Source organism: Pieris rapae, chromosome 22 (assembly GCF_905147795.1).
Source record: "Pieris rapae chromosome 22, ilPieRapa1.1, whole genome shotgun sequence".
NCBI lineage: Eukaryota > Metazoa > Arthropoda > Insecta > Lepidoptera > Pieridae > Pieris > Pieris rapae.
This window is the reverse complement of record NC_059530.1, coordinates 3652784-3678279: the sequence shown is the minus strand read 5'-3', so window position 1 is coordinate 3678279 and position 25496 is coordinate 3652784. Positions and strand designations below refer to the sequence as shown.

General features: G+C 30.9%; 4 protein-coding genes across 6 annotated transcripts; 2 read left to right on the top strand and 2 right to left on the bottom strand.

Moving 5' to 3' along the window:
* Positions 1 to 2621: 2621 nt before the first annotated feature.
* LOC110998880 (zinc finger protein 2) lies at positions 2622 to 8073 on the top strand. The gene is made up of 10 exons (XM_022267683.2): positions 2622 to 2898; positions 3305 to 3442; positions 3849 to 4262; positions 4367 to 4549; positions 5173 to 5288; positions 5903 to 6013; positions 6525 to 6734; positions 6988 to 7099; positions 7517 to 7627; positions 7822 to 8073. The coding sequence occupies exons 1-10, from the start codon at positions 2746 to 2748 to the stop codon at positions 7987 to 7989; spliced, it is 1716 nt and encodes a 571-aa protein (XP_022123375.2). The 5' UTR covers positions 2622 to 2745; the 3' UTR covers positions 7990 to 8073.
* A 557-nt stretch (positions 8074 to 8630) lies between these two features.
* LOC110998879 lies at positions 8631 to 10873 on the top strand. Its single transcript, XM_022267682.2, has one exon. It carries the CDS (start codon positions 9058 to 9060, stop codon positions 9793 to 9795), a length of 738 nt encoding a protein of 245 aa, XP_022123374.1. The 5' UTR covers positions 8631 to 9057; the 3' UTR covers positions 9796 to 10873.
* Positions 10874 to 11082: 209 nt separating this feature from the next.
* LOC110998878 (zinc finger protein 93) lies at positions 11083 to 17475 on the bottom strand. Of its 2 annotated transcripts, XM_022267681.2 has the most exons (9): positions 17119 to 17466; positions 16800 to 16934; positions 16119 to 16637; positions 15685 to 15884; positions 15057 to 15164; positions 14556 to 14777; positions 13234 to 13345; positions 12218 to 12322; positions 11083 to 11260 (listed from the first exon to the last, which is right to left on the bottom strand). In XM_022267681.2, the coding sequence occupies exons 1-9, from the start codon at positions 17251 to 17253 to the stop codon at positions 11102 to 11104; spliced, it is 1695 nt and encodes a 564-aa protein (XP_022123373.1). In that variant the 5' UTR covers positions 17254 to 17466; the 3' UTR covers positions 11083 to 11101. The 2 variants fall into 2 exon arrangements, with proteins under 2 accessions (XP_022123373.1, XP_045489078.1); XM_045633122.1 differs by lacking the exons at positions 11083 to 11260; positions 12218 to 12322; positions 13234 to 13345; positions 14556 to 14777; positions 15057 to 15164 and having other exon boundaries at positions 15759 to 15884; positions 16187 to 16637; positions 17119 to 17475.
* A 1585-nt stretch (positions 17476 to 19060) lies between these two features.
* On the bottom strand, positions 19061 to 25472 carry LOC110998881 (zinc finger protein 624-like). 2 transcript variants are annotated; one of them, XM_045633130.1, is made up of 10 exons: positions 24887 to 25399; positions 24675 to 24779; positions 23970 to 24443; positions 23510 to 23598; positions 22776 to 22898; positions 22295 to 22402; positions 21390 to 21596; positions 20765 to 20876; positions 19611 to 19715; positions 19061 to 19268 (listed from the first exon to the last, which is right to left on the bottom strand). In XM_045633130.1, the coding sequence occupies exons 1-10, from the start codon at positions 25031 to 25033 to the stop codon at positions 19131 to 19133; spliced, it is 1608 nt and encodes a 535-aa protein (XP_045489086.1). In that variant the 5' UTR covers positions 25034 to 25399; the 3' UTR covers positions 19061 to 19130. The 2 variants fall into 2 exon arrangements, with proteins under 2 accessions (XP_045489086.1, XP_045489087.1); XM_045633131.1 differs by lacking the exon at positions 19061 to 19268 and adding an exon at positions 20174 to 20359 and having other exon boundaries at positions 19668 to 19715; positions 24887 to 25472.
* Between the last annotated feature and the right edge of the window lie 24 nt (positions 25473 to 25496).

The window sequence follows — 25496 nt, the reverse complement described above, 5'->3', positions numbered from 1 at the left end:
CAAATATTTTAGAGCTTGACAACCCGATTTTCTTGTCTTTGTTTACTAAACATTTGATTGATTTTATACCAACACAAACTAATTTATGCAAAGAAAACCCCTTAATTATTCTCGGGCTTCAACAACAGATTTCAACAGCAATTCATTAGCATAGTGTATGTCTTTGATCCATTTACCTTGATTTACTTGGCATTGGAAAAGAAACTCATATGATTAATAAAAAGTAAATTCCCTCATGATGTTTGAATAGATTCAGCGAGATCATTTTAATGAGAACACCCAACACAGACCTCTCCATCATACACAATTGGACAGACTCTTTAGACTTAGACCTATAGACTTATAGTTATACAAAGATTAAACCAATCCTTTGTAGAAAGCCCTTTAGAGCAATACTTTTACATCGATGAGAAAATGTATTCTACAACTGCAAGAAACAACTTGAAAAAATGTAACCCAAAAGAAACCTCACAAATGGGGCTATAACGTTTACGGTCTCAGTAGAGTATATGGATTTACATATAAAATCGATCTGGATCAGAAAATGTGCAACAGCCCCACAAACGGGATCTTGGTGCATTCTCAAATGTTATCATGCGTCAAGAGAAATACCCCGCAATCAAAATCACAAATTATATTTTGACAATTACTTTAGAAGCTTTGCAAGCTGCTTGCTATTTTAATACTTATCAAAAAATGGTATTTTGAGTCTTTGTATTATGTCGAAACAGAATTCTTGATTGTAAATTACCTACAGACAAAAAACATGTACAAGAAAGACATTGACTATTCTGTTGAGTATGAGTTGCTGGTATTAACGGTGTGGATGTAACAACCAATGCCTATAAAGGTAGTTAATTCGGCTTCAAGTTTTGTATGAGAAATTCCAAAAGCACAGGTGAGGAGGGCCAAGGGCCAAGCTGTAGATAATGATTGATCTTACAAATATTGTAGGAGAATATAATCACTACATGGATTGACTGAATCTAATTGATAGCATTATGTGATACTACAATATACAATATTTTGACAGAAAAGAGAATACACTGAAATTTCCTATATGCTTTGGTGTTTCACAAACAGTGTTCAAATATAAATATTAGAACACATCCTGTAGTCCTGTTGTTTTATAATGAGCAAAACTTTATGAGACAGTGTGGTGTTTATTAATTTAAGATGATCAAAAAAACTACTCCCTTTTAATTAGACTTTCTCAAAAACAATTTCATTCCTTTCAATAAACACTTTCAACTGCCTATTTTAAAAATTGGATATCTTGTCCTACAGAGGGTTCATAAAAAAGATTTTGTTAATGGACAATCCATTGTCTGATCTCAATTTTGAAGGATATAGTTCATCAGGCATCACTACTGTAGGCATTCAGCTGCCTTTGGAAAGGTCAGCATCAGCCTCTAAAAATATGGATGGTGTTTTTGGAACCGCAATGGAACAATCAACAACTGAGGTACCCATTACTGTAGGTGACGAACTGGTAGTGATGATCCCAGGAACACCAATTACTTTGTTGCTGACAATATATTTGAAACCACTTTAGATCAACTGAATATATCATATCTAAATGCAAATAATATGCTTGAAATTATACCAAAATCTTTAACTAGCACTGTTGCTGATGGAAAATAATTTCCATATCTACCATTTTGTTTCTTGTGACACTAGCAGATAATGTACCTAGTCTCTTTAAAATACATTTCTTGTACAGAACTAATATCAAAAAGACCATGCTTGAAACACATCACAAGGACAGAATGCCTAGTATTGTGGAAATAGTTACCATTAATATCTACAGAAGAAATCAGTCAGTCCGGCTATTTGGTTTGGCCAAGTCTTGCCAGAGAAGACATTTATAGCCTTTAAGACCAAAGAAAATGAAGACCAAATGTTTGTAGTTTTCCTCATTCATTCCTTGATTATCCCTTGATTTAAAAAACAGCGACCTACCTATAAGCAATATATCTGAATAAAAATAAAACCTACTCAACTCAACTGATCTCATTAAGACAACACAAAGTACAAACTATAAGCTTTTAAGTTTTGTTTCCTATTTTGTGAAATATGACGCGACACACCGCCACATTGATTAAACAGAAGTATCCAATCCAAACTCCAAAAAGTATTTTTTTTTATAGAACAGGGGGGAAACGTATATAATATTAATACAGATACTACATTTTCTCTATATAAGTATAGAGAAAATGGTAGTATCTGTAGTAAGTGTACTATAACGCACAACAGCATTTTTTTTATTAGACAAGTGTACAAGCGAAGTGTCAGTTTTGAAATTTTAAGATGTCATCTTTGTATGAGGAACGGCTGCAGGATTAGTGCGCTCATCGGTTATTTTCTAAAACCCAAATTTTTATGTATATTTATCATGAGGAAAATGTATATTTACCAAGTTGCCTCTATTGGAGTTTATAACATGATAAAACATGAACAATTTAATTAACCGGAAAGTAATAATGAACATTAAAATAAAAAAACATGTATTTTTTTTTTTACTTTTACCTACCCTACACTCCGCAATTATTACTAAATCTACGTAATTTTTAAAATCAGAGTTGGCAACACTGCTTGATACTTTGATAATAATTTACTCAAGACTTGTCATAAAGGTCTTGAGATACCAGGCGATAAACTCAAAAAAACTGATAATAATTTGTTATTATTATTTGTTATCATATATGTTACGAATAATACGGTTTAGACTTTAGAAGCGTAACCATGATGGTAAATCATGAAAGAAATAAAATTAATTACAAGCAGATTTGCTGTACATGTCTCAGTGAAAATAGAATAAATTATACATTAATGCAAATAATTGATGGCGTGAATATTTTATACAATTTACTATCTATCAATCGAGATGCCTATAGAGTTAGTAATTAGTATACTTTTTCATGATTTGGTATAGGCTTTATTAGGTACACCGCCTTGGTTTTAAATCTGTGTGTGTGGTAGCAAACAAGCGATTATTCGTAAGAAAAGTTATACTTTATTAGTTTACGTACTTTTTACAGTGTGCTTACATAAATAATTTGAATAATGAAAATATAATTTAAAATTAATAAATTATTATTGATGTTTTTAAATTATTGTTTCAGCGGGAATTGAACCCAGTACCTGTTGCATAAAACATGCATCATACCGGTATCCATAAGTAGGAATGGCTTAAAATAAGGGAGATAGTATTTAAATGATAAGTCTACTTTATAAAATATTTGTAAGAAAATAGGTACACTGGAGATTGAAAGAAATATTAAAAACATTAAAAAAATTTTAGGATACATTTACAAAAGATGTAGCAAAGTTACATGTGTGTTGGGAGTGCAGAGCAGTGATATGGAAGATTATTAAATTTAAGAGACAACTCTGCAAAGCCAAAAAGTGGCTAGATTCAGTAAGCAGTGATCACATTGCTGTAAGTAAATTTACACAGACATGAAGAAAGTCATAGGTCATTTCTGTAATATGTAATAGTTTTTAGATATAACTATGTTATAGTATGGGACTGTAACCATGATTGAACAAGTTTTTAAAGTTAAGCCCTTAGAATTCTGTATCTGTTGTGTGATTTGTTTTTCTAATAGGCATGTAGGAGATCGGCTTTCTGTACCTGACACACACTATTGAATTTGTGGACAGCCTTGGTGGTCCTAACAATGTTTTCCTTCACTTCAGTTTTAATTCTCCTTGATAAGAAACTTAAACATATTTTTACACTGTTATGTATAGTTTTTAACATTTATGTTAGTAACTGTATCAATCCCACACTAAATTTGTACATCATTTTTTTATAATTTAAAATAAACTGTGTATTGTTTTAGATTGAAAAGCCTAGAAATACCCTGTCTCAATTATCCACATATAGTGAAAATACAAATTATATTGAAAATTTTGAAGTAGAAACACAACAATTAGGTGATTTTGTTAAAGTTTCAGAAGAGCTACCAATCTACAATTCTAAAGCTCAACTAGAAAATAATAACATTTCAAACACAACTAAACTGGTTGATATTAAAACTGAGGATGTCAAATTGGAACCAAATTCAATACCAGTGATAAATGAGGAGAATAAAGAATTCTATACAATAATTAAGACACATAGAAACGAAATTGATCTTGAGAAAAGAAAGAAACTGTTACACATAAATGGTAATGGAATTCTATGCCATGTTTGTGTCCAAAAGTTTAAGGATAACAAGTCTTTGAGGCAACATATTCAGAATACGCATACTCAGGTATACATTACTGTGGCCAGTAATCTATGACTATAGATCAGTAAAGTCAAACCATTCAATAGGTGATTTATGAATTATTCAATCAATTTTATGTTGATTTTTAGAGAAAGAACTATTTACAGTGTGATGGATGTAATAATTATATAAAGAAATCCTTATTTAATGAACACAACGATGACCATAACCAGTATTATAGATGCCAATTATGCAGTGAAATTTTGTTTTTAAAGAAATTAGTGAAACAGCATTTAAAAGTTGTACATAAAAAGGAACCAGCTGAGTTTTATGTAAGAAAAGATTGTATTTTAACTTTGAATGTAGTTTATAAAGGGACCGTCTTTCAATGGTCAAAAAATTTGCAAAAATATGTTTTTCACTTATAAAACTTTATTCATATTTTATTGTTTATTAATCTGCATATTATTATATTCAATGATGATATTAAACCGACAGGGTCGCTTGATTATAGTTGCGACCACTCGCAAATGTGTGGTCGGCCCTTTGTGAATATATATAGATACCGGCAAACTTGATCATTAAACAAGGAAGGGGGAAAGATTGCGCCTCGTATTAAGAGTGACCATGGGCTGCGGACATGCATGAGCCTACTGCCCGTTTGCCCCCTGTTCTATAAAAAAAAATCGTATCGCAGCGCGGGACACAAACGTCAACTGATTTTCCAAGCTGCCACTCCCAGTGATACCTAAAAATCACTTCTACGCAGGCAAGGACAATAATTGTCAAAGATTGTTGCCGGTATCTGTAGTCTATTCTTAAAAGGTATAATTATTTTCTTGCATCCATCTCGTGTGTATACTATGCTTAAAAAACTAAAATATTCGACGATATAAAACCTCCTTTTTTGCTTCTTTTAAAGTCTTTCTTGTTTTAAAGGAAAAATTATTTCCAGGTGCGGAAGACACCTTTTGTGAAAAATCCCGGTTCGAAGCCAAGACTTTATCCGGCTTTAAAAGATGTGGAAACGTCTCGCGGCTTTGCTTGTCCCGAATGTAGCGAATATTTTTTGTAAGTCAAGCTTTGTTTATTTAATAGCGGGTTTTACTTGTTTCATTGCTATGGTTTTACATGCTTTTACCAACATAGAACCGTATTTTAATTCGCATCTCAAATAGGTGTCGTTTTGACTACTGCCACATTTAATAAATATAATATAAATAAATATTTTGAATAAATATACTAAAAACGGGTACAAATGCGTTTTTTTTTAATTATTGTATTAATTTTTATATGTCATGTGACATAAAACGCCCTAGGATTAGGTGAATCGGCATCATCGAAATCATATGATAGTGTTTTTGTAAATAATATGACTTCGTCTACATAATCCTAATACTATCTAGGAGTTGAAGATTGACCTTGATCGAAATATAATACTTTTGTAATTTTAAAATAAGTATAAAAAAGTTTGTTTTCGTGTTTACAAGAATGACATTACACAGGGTGCACGCCATCTTGCCTACAGCGTAAAGAAGCATTTTGGCGGGTTTTTTAAATTTTAATGTTTTACGATTAACAAGTTAAAATGACAACGAAATGTATAGATAATATAGTTACTAATAAAAAATACCAGTAACGTCTACGGATATTGGTTATTATTTGTAATATCTAGTTTCTTTCAGGACTAAAAGGCTGAGATACAATCACATACAAAAAAGACACCGAAAAGGGTTTAGATGTGGCGTTTGCTTCAAAGTGTTCAGTTTTAAGGCTCACCTCAATAAACACCAGTTGTAAGTTACATATTTGTCATATCAAATACACAACCAACTACACAGAAATCTAAGGCCACGATCAATACTTGTAACTTAATTGTAAAATTCATAAGCTGTAGTACTTATATAGTGACATATATTTTAAGAGGTTCCCTAATGCCTGACCTCTTGTTTAACTGTTTTTAGTTCAATTTATTTATTTTAGGACTGTATATTGGAATCTTGAACTATCTTTAAACATATTATATATTTATTTACTGCTCACTCGCTAAGTACGATAACTCGTATTTAATATATATAATTTAGAAACGAAGCTTAGCCCCATAGACTCCCTTACGTCAAAAATGTATTAGTGTTTGACAAGTAGGAGTCATACTTCGCGTGGAATCTCTATAAAGAGTAAATGTCAAATACGATATTTAGCACGAAATTGACTCCCGTAAGTCAAATTCCAATACATTTATTTACGGTAGTCCTAAATACGCTATCTCGACTCTAAGAGGGTCTTCTTACTTAAGTTTTTTCATAGATTACATACAAAATTAGTTCAAGATCGCAAACCGTGCTCAAAATGTGGGAAATCAATTTGCTTAAAATCAATGGCTACCCATATGCAGCATCACGCTGAAAGATCTCGCGAATTGGAGTGCGTGCCTTGCGGGAAAACATTCAAGTCTCATGCTACATATGATCACCATCTGAAGTACACAAAGGCTCATGCGACAATGGATATATACAAGTGAGTTAAGGAAATACTCTATACTTTACATTATACTACTTTGAAATTAAATGTTATTGACAATCATATAATAAATGCCTTAAATTTGTGGTCTTTTTAAAAATAAATTTCATAAGATACTTTCGAGCCGTTTCGGAGGATTATGGGAACTAACATTGTGACACGAGAATTTCATATATATATAGAGATGGTAAATTGCAAAGAAAAAAATTTTATTAAATGTTTGAGAAGATGCATTAGGACATTATTTCAGATATAAATGCGATCATTGTGGCAAAGCTTATAGGAGTAAAGTGGAAGTATCGGACCACATTCACTATACGCACATGGGCAAAACTCAACACGCGTGTCCGTTATGTAATAAGGTATTGAAATTGTCAGATTTGTATTTGGAAGCTTAATTTTTTTTAATTTCTTTTTTAGTAGAAAAATGTCCTACAGGATTTTTTTTACTTTGTCGTATATAATATATAAATGCGAAATTATTTGCTTAGATGTTTTTAAATTAGTTCAAAGAATGTAATAATAATAATAATAATATATTGATTTATTTTCTCACAAAAACTTACAAAACTTCATAGCAATCAAAATGTAAATCTAAATATTATAAATTAGATTTTTGTCCGTTTAAACTTTTTTTAATCTGTAGTAATCACGTAAACCAACAAAAAATAATTAGATATAAAGAAAAAATGATAGTTAAAAACAATCATAAAGAAGAATAATCAATGAAAGATGAGATGCCTTCTGTGCCTTAGGTATGATTTTACTATTTTTTTTAGCCAGTCCCAACGAAGAAGAGTATAGCACATCATATGAGAAAATGGCACAACTCGAACAAAACTGACCCCGCCAAAAAAGAAATGTGTCAAATATGCGGTCAAATGTTTGGGGTAAGTTGAAAAAAAAATCGTCTGCAGTTTTATACAATTATTTTTAATGTTATAAATGAACAATATTTGGTAATACATATATTTATACCAATTGATAATAAATATGTGAAATGGCTCACACAAAAGGTAAAAATAATATTTCGTCGGCGCATGATTTTTATACACGTAAACGAATGATTGTATACATTTTTCAGTGCAAGAAAATACTCAGAGAACATATTATGAGACATACTGGCGAGCGACCTCTATCTTGTAAGATCTGTGGCAACACATTTAGACAGAAGGCTTCGTTATACACTCACAAGCGACTAGTGCATAAGATATTATTTCCTAAGAAAAAGCATATCTCTCTTATTACATAAAAAAAGATATATTTTGAACCTATTTATGAAATTTTACGGTTGTAACGAAGTGTGTTAATGCCTCTAATAAATGTTCAAATATAAGCTTTATTATTTATTACTAAACTAGTTTTGCGATCATAAATTTCTATACAATATTATATTTTTATAAATTGGCAGTATTTTGAAGAGTTTACGTTTTTGTTTTGTAACATATCCGCAAAAAGTATTAAAACGTGTTACGGAATTTCCTTGGAAGCCGGCAAAAAAAACCTCGTTTCTATTCAACTGTTTTTTAACGTCATGTCATTTTCCTATTAAATGATTATCAGTGCCAATAGGCATATTAAAGTAAGAGTACAAGAAAATTTTTAATAATTAAGAAACCAATTTTTCCATACAAACAAATTGAGTCAAATTAACATCTTTGCTAATTTATTAATTTTTATTAATATTAGACATCGAAAAAACCGAGACGTAAATAGTATAGCTAAGTTGCGATTGTGCATGCCCACTAAAACCCAAAGGAGACACCAGCAAGCCTTAAGTGGGATGCGGCAACAGCAGTGCCTTATCCGCTTCCCGAAATGCGATGCGGCGATTGCATCTGCCTCTCCACGTCCAAAGTTGGTTTGTATTGATACTTGATATGGGAAGTAACCTTCACAGACCGGGCCATAAATTTTGAAAATCGTTCAAGATGGTTGATTTCTTGTGCGTGATCATGGTAATTTGGTATGTGATTACCCTACGAAACACATTGTATATTATAACAAGCAGTACAGACTTATTAAATAAATAGGTAATCAAAGACTACCATAGGTTAAGTCTAGAGTCTACTTGAGGATTGAGATTGGAACGTAGAGTATTAATAGACTTCAGACATAATACCAAGTGTAGTCCAAGCTGTCAGATGTCATGTCAGAAATATCAAATGTATTTTTTAAATTTAATGTCAGATGGCGTCCTAGAAATATTAAGTTTTTATATGTTTGTTTCCATGAATTTTGTAATTTATTTAGCGACGATACCATTAAATATGAAGGATAATTTAATGTTCTCATATGAACTGTAAGTTTTATTATCAAAATGGAAGCCCATTTACACGACGTGCCTGTCCTAAGTACTTTACAACCGATGCACATTCATCAACAACAACAAAATATAAATCAAATAAATATTCAGCATCAGCAGCAAGTAGAACCTCTTCCGCCGCCTCCAGAGCACAAGCCAAAAGTAGACAAAAAGAAAAAAGAGGCTATAGATGGACAGGCACGCGAAATTATATTCAAAGTGATAAAATTCTTCGAAAGCGAAAAGCAAAATAGAGGATATGCATTTCCAGTGGAAAATGTAGTAAAACGGGCCTGTGCAGCAACTGGGCTCTCAGAAAGTACAATAAAACGAATTAAAAGGGAAGGACTGCGCGCTGAGGCGACCCAAACTAAAATGACAGGACCTAAGAAGAAACGAATGCGAAAAACCAAAGTTCAGTTAGATTACTATAAACTGTGTGCCCTGCGTGGCATAGTAAATAGCTATGCATCAAGAAAAGAAGTACCAACGTTAGGTAAGATTCTAGCTGCTGCTAAACACGAGCTAGATTATAGAGGTGGTAAGGAATCATTAAGATTAATATTACTTAATAAATTAGGTATTAAATTTAAAAAATGTGAAAAGAAAAAGAGTGTTAAACAGGAAGAGGTTCCTCCACAGTACCAGCCTCCACCCCCAGTAATGACACATATCCAAATGGAGCCAATGAAGCCAGAAAACCATTGTATTTATACAAATATGATGCCTCATGTTCCACCTGTGTCTTATTAACAGTATTAGTGCACATTTGTTCTGTGAGTAAAAGATATGGAATTTATTATATTAATTTACATGCCCGGCATGTATAGTAATATAAAACATTGTAATAACCAAATGGCATATGTTTCTAATAGAATCTATTATATCAAATTAAACAGTTTGAAGTTTTACAGTAACCAGTGATTATTTTATAATTATATAGAGCATATTGGCTATGAATATCATATAGTAAACAAAGGTTCTTTGTAAGCCCTGTATAATGTGTTGAATATAAAAACAATAATTTTAGTTGTGTGGGCACAGATTAACATAGATATTTACTAAAAATATTATATTAATATAATTTTCTTATATCTTAAGATATTGCTGAAACTATACTTATACTTTGAACCACTATTGTAAAATATGTATCTTTAAATAGGAACTACTATTAAGTACTATCATTAATTTTACATGTAAATAATTAGAAATTTGTATTAATAATGCACCTGTTTTGTACTTTTGTAGAAAATGCAATAAGTAAATGTAATTTAACAAAATTAATTTTATGCACAATCAAAAATCAATGTAATGTATAGAGGTTAAAGTTGTTTTAAACTACCTCTGTAGCATTATTACAAGCAGCAAGTTTCCTACTATGTGACTTTGACCCCACGGTCATACCCACTATCATTGAAGTCAGTATTATCCTAAATTATGCTGAGGTTATCTAGGCAGTGTCAAACCATGGGTTAGACTCAGGAGCCGAGATGGCCTAAGTATAAAAACCAATGTCTACAAAATGAGATTTGACATTCCGGAGTCATACTTATTGTGTAGTGTGTTTAAATATAACTTTTAAGTTTATGCAGTTAAAATGTCATTATGTATATAAATATCTTTTACATATGTACAAATCTGTCTCCAATTTGCATTTCTAATTGAAGACTGCAATTGGAAGACTGCAGGATCTGCTATTAGTTGTTCTTAATTTTTACATAACCAAGAACATTCTTGGAGAAGAAAATCAATTTGTTTGCTCTGGCAGCTAACAGCCACATTCTGTCATTATTACAGTGGTTATTAAATTAATAAAGTATGTATGTAAAATTATATGAATTTTACACCTTGGAACAATAAATTTTATTTATAACTTATACAAATAAGGCTGAATTAATTATAACTTTATGCATTGAGATATATTGTAAATTTATTATAAATATAGACTGTGAGTAAACCATACATTTCGACTTTTCTTTACCTTATAAACTTTGATATTAACTATGGGTTATAATTCTCGGGGAAGGAAATAAAACACAGTTTGAATGCAATATTTTATTCAACTGTAAATGATTATCGCGTCTGAGAGATGTTTGTGTTGCGACCTCTCGTGCGTCTTTCTAGCGTACGACTGTGCAAACGCCGCAGGACAATACGAACACTTGTATGGTCGCTCGCCTGTGTGAGTCCTTGTGTGATTTATTAGTGTCCGATTTGTCTGAAAATAGATTTAAAAATATTTCGAATAAACACTATATATACACAGTCTGCTTTACACAAGTACATTTCAAAAGAACTTAACAAATAAAAAAAGTGTGTACTTATGTACACGCGTTAGAAATTATACTTCTTTGGCGTATGGAAAAAAATACTAAAATGCAGTAGTGATTAATGATAAATATTAAAATTAATCAAAAAAATTATTAAAATAAATAAATTATTCGTAAATACTATCACCCTCGTATATGAAATTTATTTAAAAACACCAAAATAATATTTATTTATTCACACTGTTTAATTGTACTGTTACGAAACACGTGTTCTTAATATAAAAATACTAGACGACTTGAACATAGTTATCGATTTCCATGCCACCTAGACCTAACTTTACAATGTCGACTACGGTGTGCGCGCGCATCGTAAAAATTCACTCACATCATTTTTCTCCATCGCGCCAAAAGAAGTATAACTTCAAAACATTTTGTGTGTTACAGTAATGTAAATGATTAAAGACTTTAATGTAATTATTGCGAGTTTATATCCGATAAAGAAGAGTTATGTCAATATATAGTCCTCTTGTAACCTAAAGAACATTATGGAAAAATGTTGGGGTCATATTTTTAAAAGTAACTAAAATTCCCCATATGAAGTGTTATTTTAGTAGAGAATATAGGTATCATTGACAATCTACTAATCAAAATAAAGGATGACGTCATCCCGTAAAAAAAATTGGATTTTGATGATTTGAGTTCTTTTACAAATCTTTTCGTTCTCAATCAGATCACTAAACTACTAAAGATTGAAGCAATTGACTCTTTACCGCTCTACGCCCTTGTCTTGCGAACTGGTAGTAAATGTAAAGTTACAAATTAATTTTTTTTGACGTTCATTGTTGTTTACCTAGACGAATAAATATTTATTTTATTATAAATAATATTTTGTTTACTTTACTTACATGAAAACCTCGTCCACAGACATCACAAATCTTGTCTTTCGGCTTCGCAGTTTTTTCGTGTACAAATTTCCTGTGAGTGCGAAGTGAAAATCCGCTAATGAAATGCTAAAAAAATATATATCATCAATTTCACTACTTGGCTTAGTTGCTTGAGCGTGCTACTTTTCTCCCTGGGTGATTCGAACCCTGGACACCCCCCACCAATGGCCTTTTTATAGGCGCATTTAACACTTGCTCGTAAGCCTATTGAACCTGACACGGTGAGAAAATTTGTGTCTAAAGACAAAAGTGTTAAATGCTCACACGAACAATCCTAGCTGGCAGGCTCAAGACTTACAGTCTATTTGCCTACTACCAGCAAATTGTCTATGCAACACAATTTTACCTACGATTATCACAAACAAATAAATAAATAAACAACAAACTTCACATAATAATAAATAAATAAATCATTTATTTGCAAGAAAGTGGTACATTCAGATCGATCAATTATAAAAATAGGATAGATATAACTATTCGACATATTAAATATATAAAAATTGGAAGGCATTTATTAAATTATTTATGTACAGGTATAATATATTAATAGTATATATTATGTTTGGGTCATATAGAGAACACTTCAACACTGCACACCATAATATCACTACTTGTTAAATAGATAGTAAATTATACGTTATAAGTTTTTCCAATGAGTTATGTACTTGATGCTACAGTCTGATATATTTAAGGGGTTAGGTGCTGTATGCTGTATACAGGTTCACACCTAGTCATAAATTATATATATAGAGATAGAAATAGCTGACTAATTTTTTTATATATCTAGCACAATTAGATAAAAAATTGAAATAAATTATTATTATTACATATTCAACAATCTATATGAAATTTAATTTCCACGGTATCAGTCACTAAGGTTTTTGGTGGGACAATACCAATGATTAAAAAAATCGCTGATGAACTTTGCGATTTAGCGATTAGCGATTTTGGTAGCGACTTTGGAGCTTGTGACTTACCTTACTACAAATCTCGCAATAATGCGATGATGATCTAACATGAACCAATTTGTAATGGTTCTTCATATACGCCTTACGAGAGAATACCTTTCCACATTCCGGACAAGGGATTCTGGAAGAAAGAAAAAATTTATGAACAACAAAATTTTCTGTAAATTTTTTGTTACAAATAATATTTTGTATCATTTGTATCTGTAAATTTTATGTTACAAAACATATTTTGTATCTGTAAATTAACAAATAATATGTTGCTTTTTTTTAAGGAGGAAAGAAGTTTATAGGAGGGTGGCCCGATAAGTAGTTAGCCAACAAAATTGTTTTTTGATTGATTTATTTCTCCACAATCTCATTTGCGTTCCCTCAATACACTTGGCCCAACTTGAAACGTTTCAACTTCTTAAAGCCTTCTTAAGAATATGCCTTCTAGAAGTCTGCAAAGTACACCTTCTTGGCGGCGATAACCGCGTCACTCGAGTAAATTTTCCCAGCGAGTGATTTATTGAAATATGAGACAAAAAGAAGTCGCACGGGGCCAAATCCGGAGAATACGGTGGAAGGGGCAGCAGTTGGTAGCTAATTCTACGAATTTGCCGGGGATGTGAGCCGATGCGTTATCCTGATGGAAGTGCACTTTTCTTCGAAATTCGATAAATACTATTTTTCATTATTTCAGCGTCGAATTGGACCAATAATTCGGCCTAGTAGAGCTCACAGTGTGATCGTTTTGCAGTCCTAAAATTGTGACCATCACCTTTCCGGTCATGGGACAGGCTGCCTTTGGAGAACGTTGGCCGGGTGAAGTCCAGTTTTTATTGTTTCTTGGTCCCTATGTACCAATGTATTCCCGTCTCGTCGACGGTCACAAAACAGAAACTTTTTTTTTTATAGAACAGGGGGCAAACTGGCAGGAGGCTCACCTGATGTTAAGTGATACCGCCGCCCATGGACACTCTCAATGCCAGAGGGCTCGCGAGTGCGTTGCCGGCCTTTTAGAATTGGTACGCTCTTTTTTTGAAGGACTGCGGATTGCGCTAAAACGTCGTCTCCGTACACTGCATCTAAGCATTCTTTGATTTCAATGCGCGATTTCCCTTCCAAAAACAAGAATCGAATCACCGACCGATATTATATATCTACATCAGATATCTGAAATATGCCGACACACTCGCTCCCCACAAGTCAAAACAAAAGAATGTTTAATACGATGAAAAAGCTTACGTATTAAAATATGGAATGTAACTGTCAAATTTTATTGTTCTATCCATAAAAGTAATTTTGATCCATCGAGCCGGAATAGTAGATTATTAAAATATTATACGTACTTAATAGTTTTTTTCTGAACATGCGCCGCTGCCGTTTTCAAGTGTCGTTTATATACATATTGGCTTGGAAATTGTCTGTCGCACTCAACGCAATATGACAACTCGCGCTTGACCGTTTTGTATATTAATTCTGGATGGAAGTTTCGGTAATGCACCTCTAACGAATGGTATTTGCTAAACATTCGGTTGCATACCTGGCATATTGAAGGGAAGTGAGTTTTTCTGCAAATAAATAAATGTTAAGTTTTTTGTTTTAATATTTCACAGCATATTAATTAATAAAGGTGAATAATGTCTTTAGAACTAGGTCAGTATCTATAGATCAAAAGACTCCAAAACAAAAGAATTTCTCCATATTTTTTCTCATCCTTTGATCTCTTCTGTACCTTCAAACAAAAAAATTGGAGAAGTTCTGGAGTCGAGTATAACAGAAGTGTCACTAATATTATCTCCTTTGAACAACTTTTTTGGAATATAGCACAGATTATAAGAAATACTCACACAATATGTTTTTCAAGAAGTCTTTTACAGTGAAATACTTTTTCACAATAATCGCATATGAATTTTGTATGATACTTCCTATAATGCTCTCTAAAAAGGTGTGATGAACTAGAAAAGTAAAAAGATTATAATAAACCCGTAATCCACATATTAAACTACATGACAGTCAAATACATTGAGGTTAGAAATAAGGAACGGGAAGTCCAAAGTATGTCCTTCTCAGATTTAAGACTAGTACACACACACAGCTAATTCCTTTTTGCAAAGATGGATAATCCTTTCTGCGAAAGAGTTGTAATATGGTACATACTGAGGCCCAAATAATTGAATACCCGAAATGAAGCAGTATCATGCATTACAGGTGACCTTAACCCATATGCAGCATTGTGAATGACTTAGCTCAATACTAAAGTTCTTGATTTAAAAAAAAACACTGATATACAAATGGCGCTCAGTGAGGGATAAATGAATCTTTATTTCTTAATTTAAATATTACCGGATGGAATTAAGACTAAAATAGATCTGAAATAGTGATATATATATATGATTTATTTTATTTTATTTTAACTATGTTAGCTTTTATATTTATAAAAATGAAAGAATTTTTTAATTAACTTTTTATACTTACTGATTTTGTATTGCACACTTTTTACACGTATACAACTTGGTGTGATTCATTAAATGGCATTTTATTTCTGTGATGTTTTGTAAATATTGCGAGCAAAACATACATTTATATAAAATATTGTGTGTTTGCCAGTGGCTGTGTAGTTCAGTAACGGATTCACACATTTGAGAGCATTCAGAACAGTTATATGGAGGATTTGGCTGAAACACATTAAATAAAATATCATTTCCGCTCATTATGTTGATAATATCAAATAGTTATCCATCAAGTTTATTTTTCTTTTAATTCACTTTTATATAGATAATATAAATTTTATTTTTGACATGTAGTAGGTACATAAACAAAAGACCAATATACTTTATACCCTTTAAAAAAATGTAAAAAGGAGCCATTCAAGAATGGACCAATACTTAAAAAATTTCAATACTATTTACCTTTAAGTGATCAATATCCATATGTCTTTTCATATCTAACAATTTTTTAAATCTATTCTTACACTCACATTTTATTCTATATTTTGTTGAACTTTTTGTAGAGCTCTTCTCTTTGTCCAATATTTGCAAAATTTCATTGTTACTTACATTAACTTCATTATAATATTTATGTGGATTTTTTAAATCTAAATCAAATGTTGTAACAATTGCTCTCCTTTCAAACCTGCCACATTGTTTTTGTTTCTCTTTACTTTGTACATCTTTTCTGTTATCAATATTACTTTCATTCTTTACATCATTCACATCACAATTATTCATGTAATCATTACTATCAAAATCATTGTCATAGTCATTATCATTAAGGGTATCTGGAAACACTTCTATTTCTTCTTTTATTGTATCAAGTAGAGGTTCTGGTAATTTTAATGTCTCCTTTTCAGCTTCATCATGACTTATTATAAAATCAAATTCTGGATTGTATATTGTGCTTAATGTAGATAATGAGATTGTTGTTGAAATCTGAAATTTAATAAATTATATATATACTAAATCAATTGAAATAATATAGTAAATAGAATATGGGCAATGTAAAAGACATTAAGAATACAGTATCCACCTGTGATAATCTGAAAATAGGTGAATATAATATTGGGTTCACTATATAGATCAAAGCTAACTTACAAACGTGTTATGATCCAAACTAATGGAATTTTTTAATATATATTGTGCTTCACAAATTCTTTGCTGAAATTGGCTTATTTTTCGCAACATTGATTTGCATTCCCAACAAAGCTGGATACTTAAGAACTTAGGTTCCTGGAATGATATAAAACTGTAATTAAAATCTATTATGCTGGAGAAAACCAGTGGCTTGACTATATCAAAGAGATTTGTTTACTTGGATTAAGTATTATTAATAATATGAAATAATATATAAATAAATATACATAAGGATTATAGAGATTATATTTAACAATAATAAAAATAAAGATATACATACCACATACTGTGTTTCCTTAGATAACAGCGTTATAAAAAGATCCTGTTTATCAATAGAACTTGTAACTCGATCTAGACTTAAACATCCACTGCACACACCTTTACGAAAACTTATTTTCATCTTAACATCTGCCATTTTAATTTAATCACATTATTAATTTAATACATTAAACTTAAATCTATTGTTTATTTAGTTATTGTCTGAAACATCGTTTTCCTATTTCTAAAATGCACCGTGACTTAAATATAAATAATAAAGAATAGTTTATAATATTATATTGATATTGTTATCAGCCTATTTTATTCCTTTAGAACATGTTTTTTAATTTGTCAACAAAACGAAAATAAAAAACAATTCTCTATTTTAATTATTACGCTTTCTCGATTCTGTCAAATAATATTTACTGAGTGAGTGAGTGACTTTGAAAGAGGTAGTCAATTGTCAAGCATCCTCTGTTAGGGTTGCCCTTCGTTCGATTTTTCGTAACAATAATAAAATGCGTGTCGGATTTTTACGTCATACGACGCATATGTCCTCGTTTCGAGGAATATGTTCCCCCCTCTTCTGCAATGACTCCTTTAAGCTCTCATTACATTTTTCTCAATTAAAAAAAGTAAAAAATACTTTTGTCTTTACTGCCAACCACTTCTGAACCACATTAGTGAGAACTGGATTAGCGAAAAAACTCTATTAATGAGAGTGTATACCAGGTCCCATCACTTTGCCTTCCTTAAACCTCTAAGTGAGAAATATAAAAAATGAAAAACGTACACAAAATTTAAAAAGAAAATTATAAAAGAAATCAGATTTTTTCAAATGTTGTTATAATATTAATTAGAGAAGCTACTATGTCAATAAATATGTATAACCGATACATACTATTTTAGGCACATAAGTCTAGCGCTGGCCGATACGTGGAGGGGATTACTGCGCACCTCACGTACCTTATTATAGTCCCCGGCGCGGTAGTTGGCAAGGTTTTGGCGTAGTGGGGGCAAGTTCGCGCATCGTACACTTAGTGGAACAAAAACTGTTCACTTTTATTGATTGTCATTATGGTTATTGCCATCATTTATTTTAAATCTTGTATATAAACAAAGCAGAGGAATTCGTGACATTTATTAGGTGTTATAAATAAAACATAATATGCATTTTTTAATTAAGTAAAAAAAATATTATTATTAAAAATTATTTTAATAATTATAATTAGTATTTTAATTAAATTTTTCTGGCATGTCTGCGTAAAACGGTATTTGGTCCTGGCATTGTAATAAACGTTACAAAAACTAAATTTAAAACAACAACAATTAACAAAACCAAAACAAAATTAAAACTTAATTTAAAACTGAACTCGTACCAAAAAGTCAACAAAACAAATGATACAACTTTTGTGCCGGCAAGTGTAATCGAAATGTAAACGCGGTGCGGGAGGCAAGGGTCGACTAACGCACCAATAGCGCGCTGTGATCGGCGCTACGTCATACCCCGCGTCCCGCTTCACCACCAAAGAGACCTAAAAAACGACTTCTGCGCATCTAACGACTCTTGCCAAGTTCGGTGCCGAAAATTATATTTACTTCTGCGCAATAACGGTCAGCGCTAGAGTTTCGTGCCGCTACTTGTACACGTATTTTGTTTCTTATTGCGTCACATTTCCCGTATATTTATAGACCTCTTCCGTAACTCTAAACTCGGGTTAAAGAGAAAAAGCGATCGTGATCCCTAGAGCTTTCCCTTATCCAGGATTGACTGGAAATAAAATTTGAAAAATTACTATATATACGTAGGTAAAGAAACTACGTCAGACAATTAAATTAAATTAACTGGAATAAACTTAAGTAGATAATTTTTTTAAAGTTTAATATATGCAAGTACTATAGAGGTGACTTCTATCTATAGAGGTGTCATAATAATAATAAAACAAAGATTTTGTATAGTTGATTGTTTAAATAACTTTTATACAACAAGGTACAATTATAAATAAAAATAAGCTCTATGTGTATGCTAAATATTCACAGATTTTTCTTATGTACAAGTTTTTTATGAGTGTATAGAGATGCTGTTTGGCCAAACGTTGCTGAACAGTAAGGGCACTTGTGGGGGCGTTCTCCAGTGTGTGTTGTGATGTGATTTTTTAACTCTGCTGTGGACTGAAAAAAAACTCAAAGTCATTAACCTTTATTTAACCTGTATTTATATAAGCTTTCCAATAAAAAATTGAATTGAAGAAAACTTATACACATAATATGATAAGTTTTAAAATACAAATTCAATTTTTATACGATATTTTTAAATACTTTTTTTACTACATTTCATTTAGTTGATTAATGTTCGTAGGGAGATTGAACAATATGTCAGCAACAATAATATAAAAATTACGTAGGAATTAAGTATCAAGAAAACATTCAGTTAAATTTAATAGATTTATACACAGCGTGGCAGATATAATTAATATGCAGTTATAAATTCATACAGTAAATAAAAATACCTACCGAGAAACCCCGGCCACAATAATCGCATATTTTATTCTTTGGTGGGCGAATTTTTTCATGAACACTCTTAACATGCCTTGTAAGACAACGGTGCGTTTTGAAAACCTGCAAAAGAATACACAAATTTTTTATAAGTATGCAAGCACTTTTGTTTTGATATTAAATAAGGTACAACAATATAAAGTCTATTTAAATTAAAATTATTAATCATGGAGCAAGTGAAATGAATTCTATGCTTTGCATATTATTGTCTTGTTTGACTTCATTTACTGAAGTCATATTGAGTGGTGTATATTATTTGGCAGTAAAAGTAACATGAACGAATTAAAGATATAGGTTATATTTGGGCAACTTTACTAAAAGCTATATTAGGAAGAAAAATAATGCATTGTAAGAAAATATCACTTCTAATTATAACTTTCGGGTTACTTTACAAAATTAAGCTAAATTATATTAAAATAAATGAGTTCCCCAACCCATTCGATTAACAACATTAATAACATGAAAAATTCTCAAATTATGCCAATTTAAACTTGCGTTAATTGATTAAATAATAATCATACACATTTATCCAGGATGCACAGCAGCTAAGATGATCGAATTATAACCATAATTTATCACTAAACATTTTTCGTTATACGATCCCCAGATGTGTGCGTGACAGCTATAATTATTTGACATGTCAGAGATTGCAAACCATTGTGGCCAGGAACATTTGTCAATTTCGATACGATTCGGAACATCTGAGTCTAAACATACATTTAATTTGTTAGTGAATGTATCCCGCTTATTACGTGCATAGCTCCGCATTAAAAGTAGTTTAACGGCGAGTGGTAATTACATTTCATAACAAACAGTAAAAAACGCACAAGTAAAGAGAACATTTTTTTAAAGGTTTACTAAACCTGAAATTAGTAGGTAGTAAAGAATAAAACAAAGTAATTAAAGTTAATTCCTTATTGAAATATCTGTTATTTTTGTATTAAGTCACTTGAGTTAGTAAATATTTGGATTCACCTAGTAGGTAAAGCATAAAAAATATCAGTATTATATAGAAGCATTTAAAAAAAGATATGAAAAATAAACAGATTCAAAGATCTATTAAATCAATGATGAATGAAAAACTACGCAATATGTATTTTTATAGAACTCACCTTTGAGCAAACATCGCATACATATTTCATTATTTTCAAATGCTCGAAGTAAATATGGTCTTCTATATTTCGTTTCACCTTGAATTTTTCATCACAATCGTTACATTTATATCTAAAAATAATTAATTTATAATACGTTTTGTAGTTGGAATAAAAATAAATTTAAAAGCAAAAGTAGACTAATGTTTAATACACATGACATTTTATACTCTATGGCAGGGTTACAAACATATTTAGTCTGTCAGATCCGACACAGAACTGGCATGGAGGTTATGCGATCTAATATAATATTAATTTTATTTATGCTTAAAAGTCGTATGTACCTACTTTTATTTCTTTCATGTTAACCATCAAGATTACTTAAAGAGCCAACATCCCAATTCCCAATAGTGACTGCGATTGCAACATAAATGTTGAGATTTTCTACTACACGATACCAGTTTCAACAACAGCGCCACGAACTATTATATATTAGATAATACTATAGCAATTGCATACAAAGATGGGATTGTTATTGAAAGTTATTAGCAGTACAGAGATAATTGTGGCGAACAAGAATTTTTGCCTATTAAAGAAATGACAGTTGTGTGTAATAAAATCAGCTCTATGTTTGTTACTAACTCACCGCCATGCATCATCCTTGGCATGCCGTAAGTGGCGTTTTAAATGCGTAGACAGGATTGCCTTCGACTTGAACGTCCTCTGACAGTCGTCACAGTAAAAAAACCCGGGTTTGTGAGAACGCTGATGAGCTAAAAGACTCGCTCGTTTATTGTACACCTTATCGCATTCATCGCACGGAAATGTTACATTCGATGTATTGTGTACTGAGCTAAAAAATAATACAAGATAGAATAGAATAGAAGTAGCCTTTTGTAATACAGAATATTAAAATTTTAATATACTAAAGAAACGAAAAAAAAGAAAGAAAATCACCTAAAATCTATCAACACGAAATATTTTAATTTCAACGTTAATTATTCTAACTTTTAAATTCAAAAATTAGGAAATAATCGATATTGTATATTAAAAAATCTATTAATTAAAAATCGATTTTTGTGTATAATACCTAAATATATAAACCTTTGATAATATAATAAAATATATTTTAAGGTAAGATTGTTTTTATGTTTTATTATAATACATATTGTAATCTTTTAATATATATTGTTCTTCATAACCAATAGATGTAGCCATAATAATAAGCCAATAGAAGTTTTCTACTTCTATTGGCTTATTATTGTACGGATTGTTGACGAATTTCAATACATTCACACAAAATTTTAAATATTTTTTTAATACTTAGACTTAACTTCGGCAGTAAAAGGAGATGTTCCAATCAAGGTCCCGCGAGAAACCTACATAATCAGTATCAACAAATTCGCACGACGTAATTCTAAATCCAACCCTGGTTCGGTATTTAAACCTTCATTTACTTTAAATAAAATCAAATATGTTTGTTATATGTCATCATAAATATATACAAAAATGATAGTGAACAAATTCAATAGTTCAGTCTTTGAAAATTACCTGACATGGACGGCAAGCGACGTATTATTTGAGAATGTTTTATCACAGAGGTTACAGAATCCTTTAGGACGGTGAGTTTGTCCATGACGAAGATGTTCTGAGTATTTTCTGAAAAAAAAACTATTCAAACAGATGCCAAAGTCGGTCAAATGTACTATTTACATTATTGTTATAATATTGTAATTCGAATTAGAGTCCCTCAAGTAAAGACCGTAACAATTCTTAAAAGGCCGGCAACGCACTCGCGAGGCCTCCAGCATTAGAGTATATATAGATAGTGTCCATGGGCGGCGGTATCACTTAACATCAGGTGAGCCTTTTGTTGTATAAAAAAAATAAATAAGGACAATCCGCTGATTGTCGCATCTGAAACCTGTACTTCTTTGTATTGGAGATTTAAAAAAAAACATCCCATAAACTACTGCATTGATTTTTCCATTCACATTTAAATCTGACTTAAATGTTTACTTCTCATACTTACGTTGTAACAAAATTACATCTCTTACACTTATATGACTCCTTTATAATATCATGTACTTCGTTGTAATGTTTTAACAATGGATATGCAGCCAACGCCTGTTTTCCACAAGGAATGCATTCATATCTGCAATAATAATTTGAATATAGAATACTGTTCATCATTAATGGTCACGTGACTATTGTCATAAAAATTGTTTGGCTGTAGAGGGTCACCTAATATGTTTTTTTTTTTCAATTTCAAAAATTCTTTATTCAATGTTCAATAACAATTAAAAGTGCTACATGTCCAGTGTACATTATTTCCTGGAATGTAACAAACTTATAACTAAACAACGTTTTTTTAAAAAGCCGTATTGCTTTTTTAAAAAACTTATAAGAAAAAACAGAGTTATAATATTTCATATAATAGTTTAGCATTAATAATGAGGTAAACTGGGAACTATGCAATCTTTAGATGAGATTTGTAATTTTTAACATATCTAGATTTAACTAAATACTTATAACTAAAAATATAAATAGGGTAGCACCAAGAACAAAAGAGTGGACGGCAAGCAGTCATAATACCTAATATGTTTAAATTTTATTTTCAAGCCCCTGGTAAAGAAGCCTAAACTTTGAAAGCTAAATTATCCATTTACTTAAAGTTCTTTGTAAATTTTAAATTATGGATCATGTGACATATGCTGGGCACATTCAAGATTATGAAACTCTTAGAAAGAGTTATGGGTGTATTACCTCTTTAAATGTCTCCTGCTGTGGACATCATATGATTTTTGTGTAGGAAATATGCAACTGCATATTGAGCATTTAATTCCATTTTTGTGCTAAGAAAAAAACCTTTAATCAATAACAGTACAATGATTAATTTGAATAAAAAAAATCCAATGTATTAATTATATTGTCATGAAATATGACATATAAAATTTTATTTTTAATCAATGTAATATTATAAATAGAATATGTATATATGTGAATATGATCACCCTTCATGTAATATTCATTATGCACATAGTTAAAAATCTTGATGTACAGCCGAGATTTTAATGCACAACATCAGTGATTGGAGTTGTGCCTAGTCTATCAACCCCACTATGGTTTGTAAATCATTACAATCAAGTTTTTGAATTATTTTGCAAGTAAAATCTAATTGAAAAATATAATTGTATATGTACATGTGAATGCACTTGAAACTTACTGGAAAGTGACTCTTATTTAAATGTTGTGTAAGGCCGTGTTCATAGTTAAATGAAACTATGCAGTCCTCACACTTATATGGCAATCTCAAATATTTTTCATTAAGCTGTTCTTCTTTTCTCTCTTTCATAACTTCCTCTACTGACATTGTTATAATTTTAATTTTGCCTTTATAATTAGCCTCTTTTTTTCTACAGGACTTCTTAGTGACGGGTAATACTGTTTCATGACATTTACTTGGATCTTGCAACTTTACGTCATGTAAAGGTTCTATAGGTTCTACTTGTAAATCTTCATAGTTATCTTCACTGTGATTTGATTCATTCTGGTCTAATAATTCATTTTTTATTTCGGGAATATCTTCTGCTTTAATATTGACTTCTGTTAAATTATTATGTTGATAAACTGGAACTTGTGTATCTACTGTGAGAACGTCTGATTTTTCAAGATTAAACCAATTTATATTTGAGTTGTACTGAAACCATGCCATAATAATACATTAAAGATAAATCATTTCCTTAAAATTAATTTGTATGCTATATACATTTGTGTTTTCTTCTCAGACATTAGGTTTAAATAATGAGTTCAAATACACCTTCTCAATTAATAACTTTATTAAAAAAAATAATAAAAGCAAGCAAGCAAGTAAAAATAACTGACTTTGTTTCTTCATTAAACTGAAATGAATATTTCAAATGATAAATACCTGCATATCTAGTCCAAAGCTTGCTTCTAGCTGTTTTGTGAATTTAAAAATCCTTTTTAAAATCGAATGGCAAATACAACATATTTTAGATATTTTTCTTTTTAACTGAAAAGTAAAATAAATTCAAGAAATTATATACACTGATAAATCTTTTCTCACGACTCAGTTCCTAAGCAAGTAAATAACACGTATCACAACTAAAATAAACAAACCTTAACGTCCACTAAACGTTCAATTAGGTATGCAAAGTTACAAACAGACAAATTTGTTAAATTAATTTGTATTCGATTGCAACAAACACATCTTTCGTAAGTATTTTCTTCGATGATTTCATGATTTGCAGTTAAATATATCTCCATTATTTTATTTTTATTAAATATCAATCTATAGTGATTTCTGGGAAGAGCTTATCTAATGATGCTAGAGTATAAACATTAAATAAATCTGTGGCCTATCAATTATCATCCACTTGTCATAGATATAAACTGAAAATATAGATATTTTGTTTTATATTATTTTATCTGAAAGAATTTATGTATGTGGCAACTTTTTACAGGACGCCAAGAAAAGACGTTTTTATTTACTACTGAGAAAGAGAAGGGGTTGTTGTTGTCACCCCTTACTACTTTTATGTGCCGGCAGCAGTTACTCTACTTACCAATAGAAAAGTAGAAAATGCACAATTAGATCACAAATTTCTATTCATTACACAAAGTTTTTAAATAATCAGTAGGCCGTGTTCCTATCAAGGTCCCCCAAGACACCTACATAATCAGTATCATCAAATTCGGGTGATGTAATTCTAAATTGAACTCCTGTTTC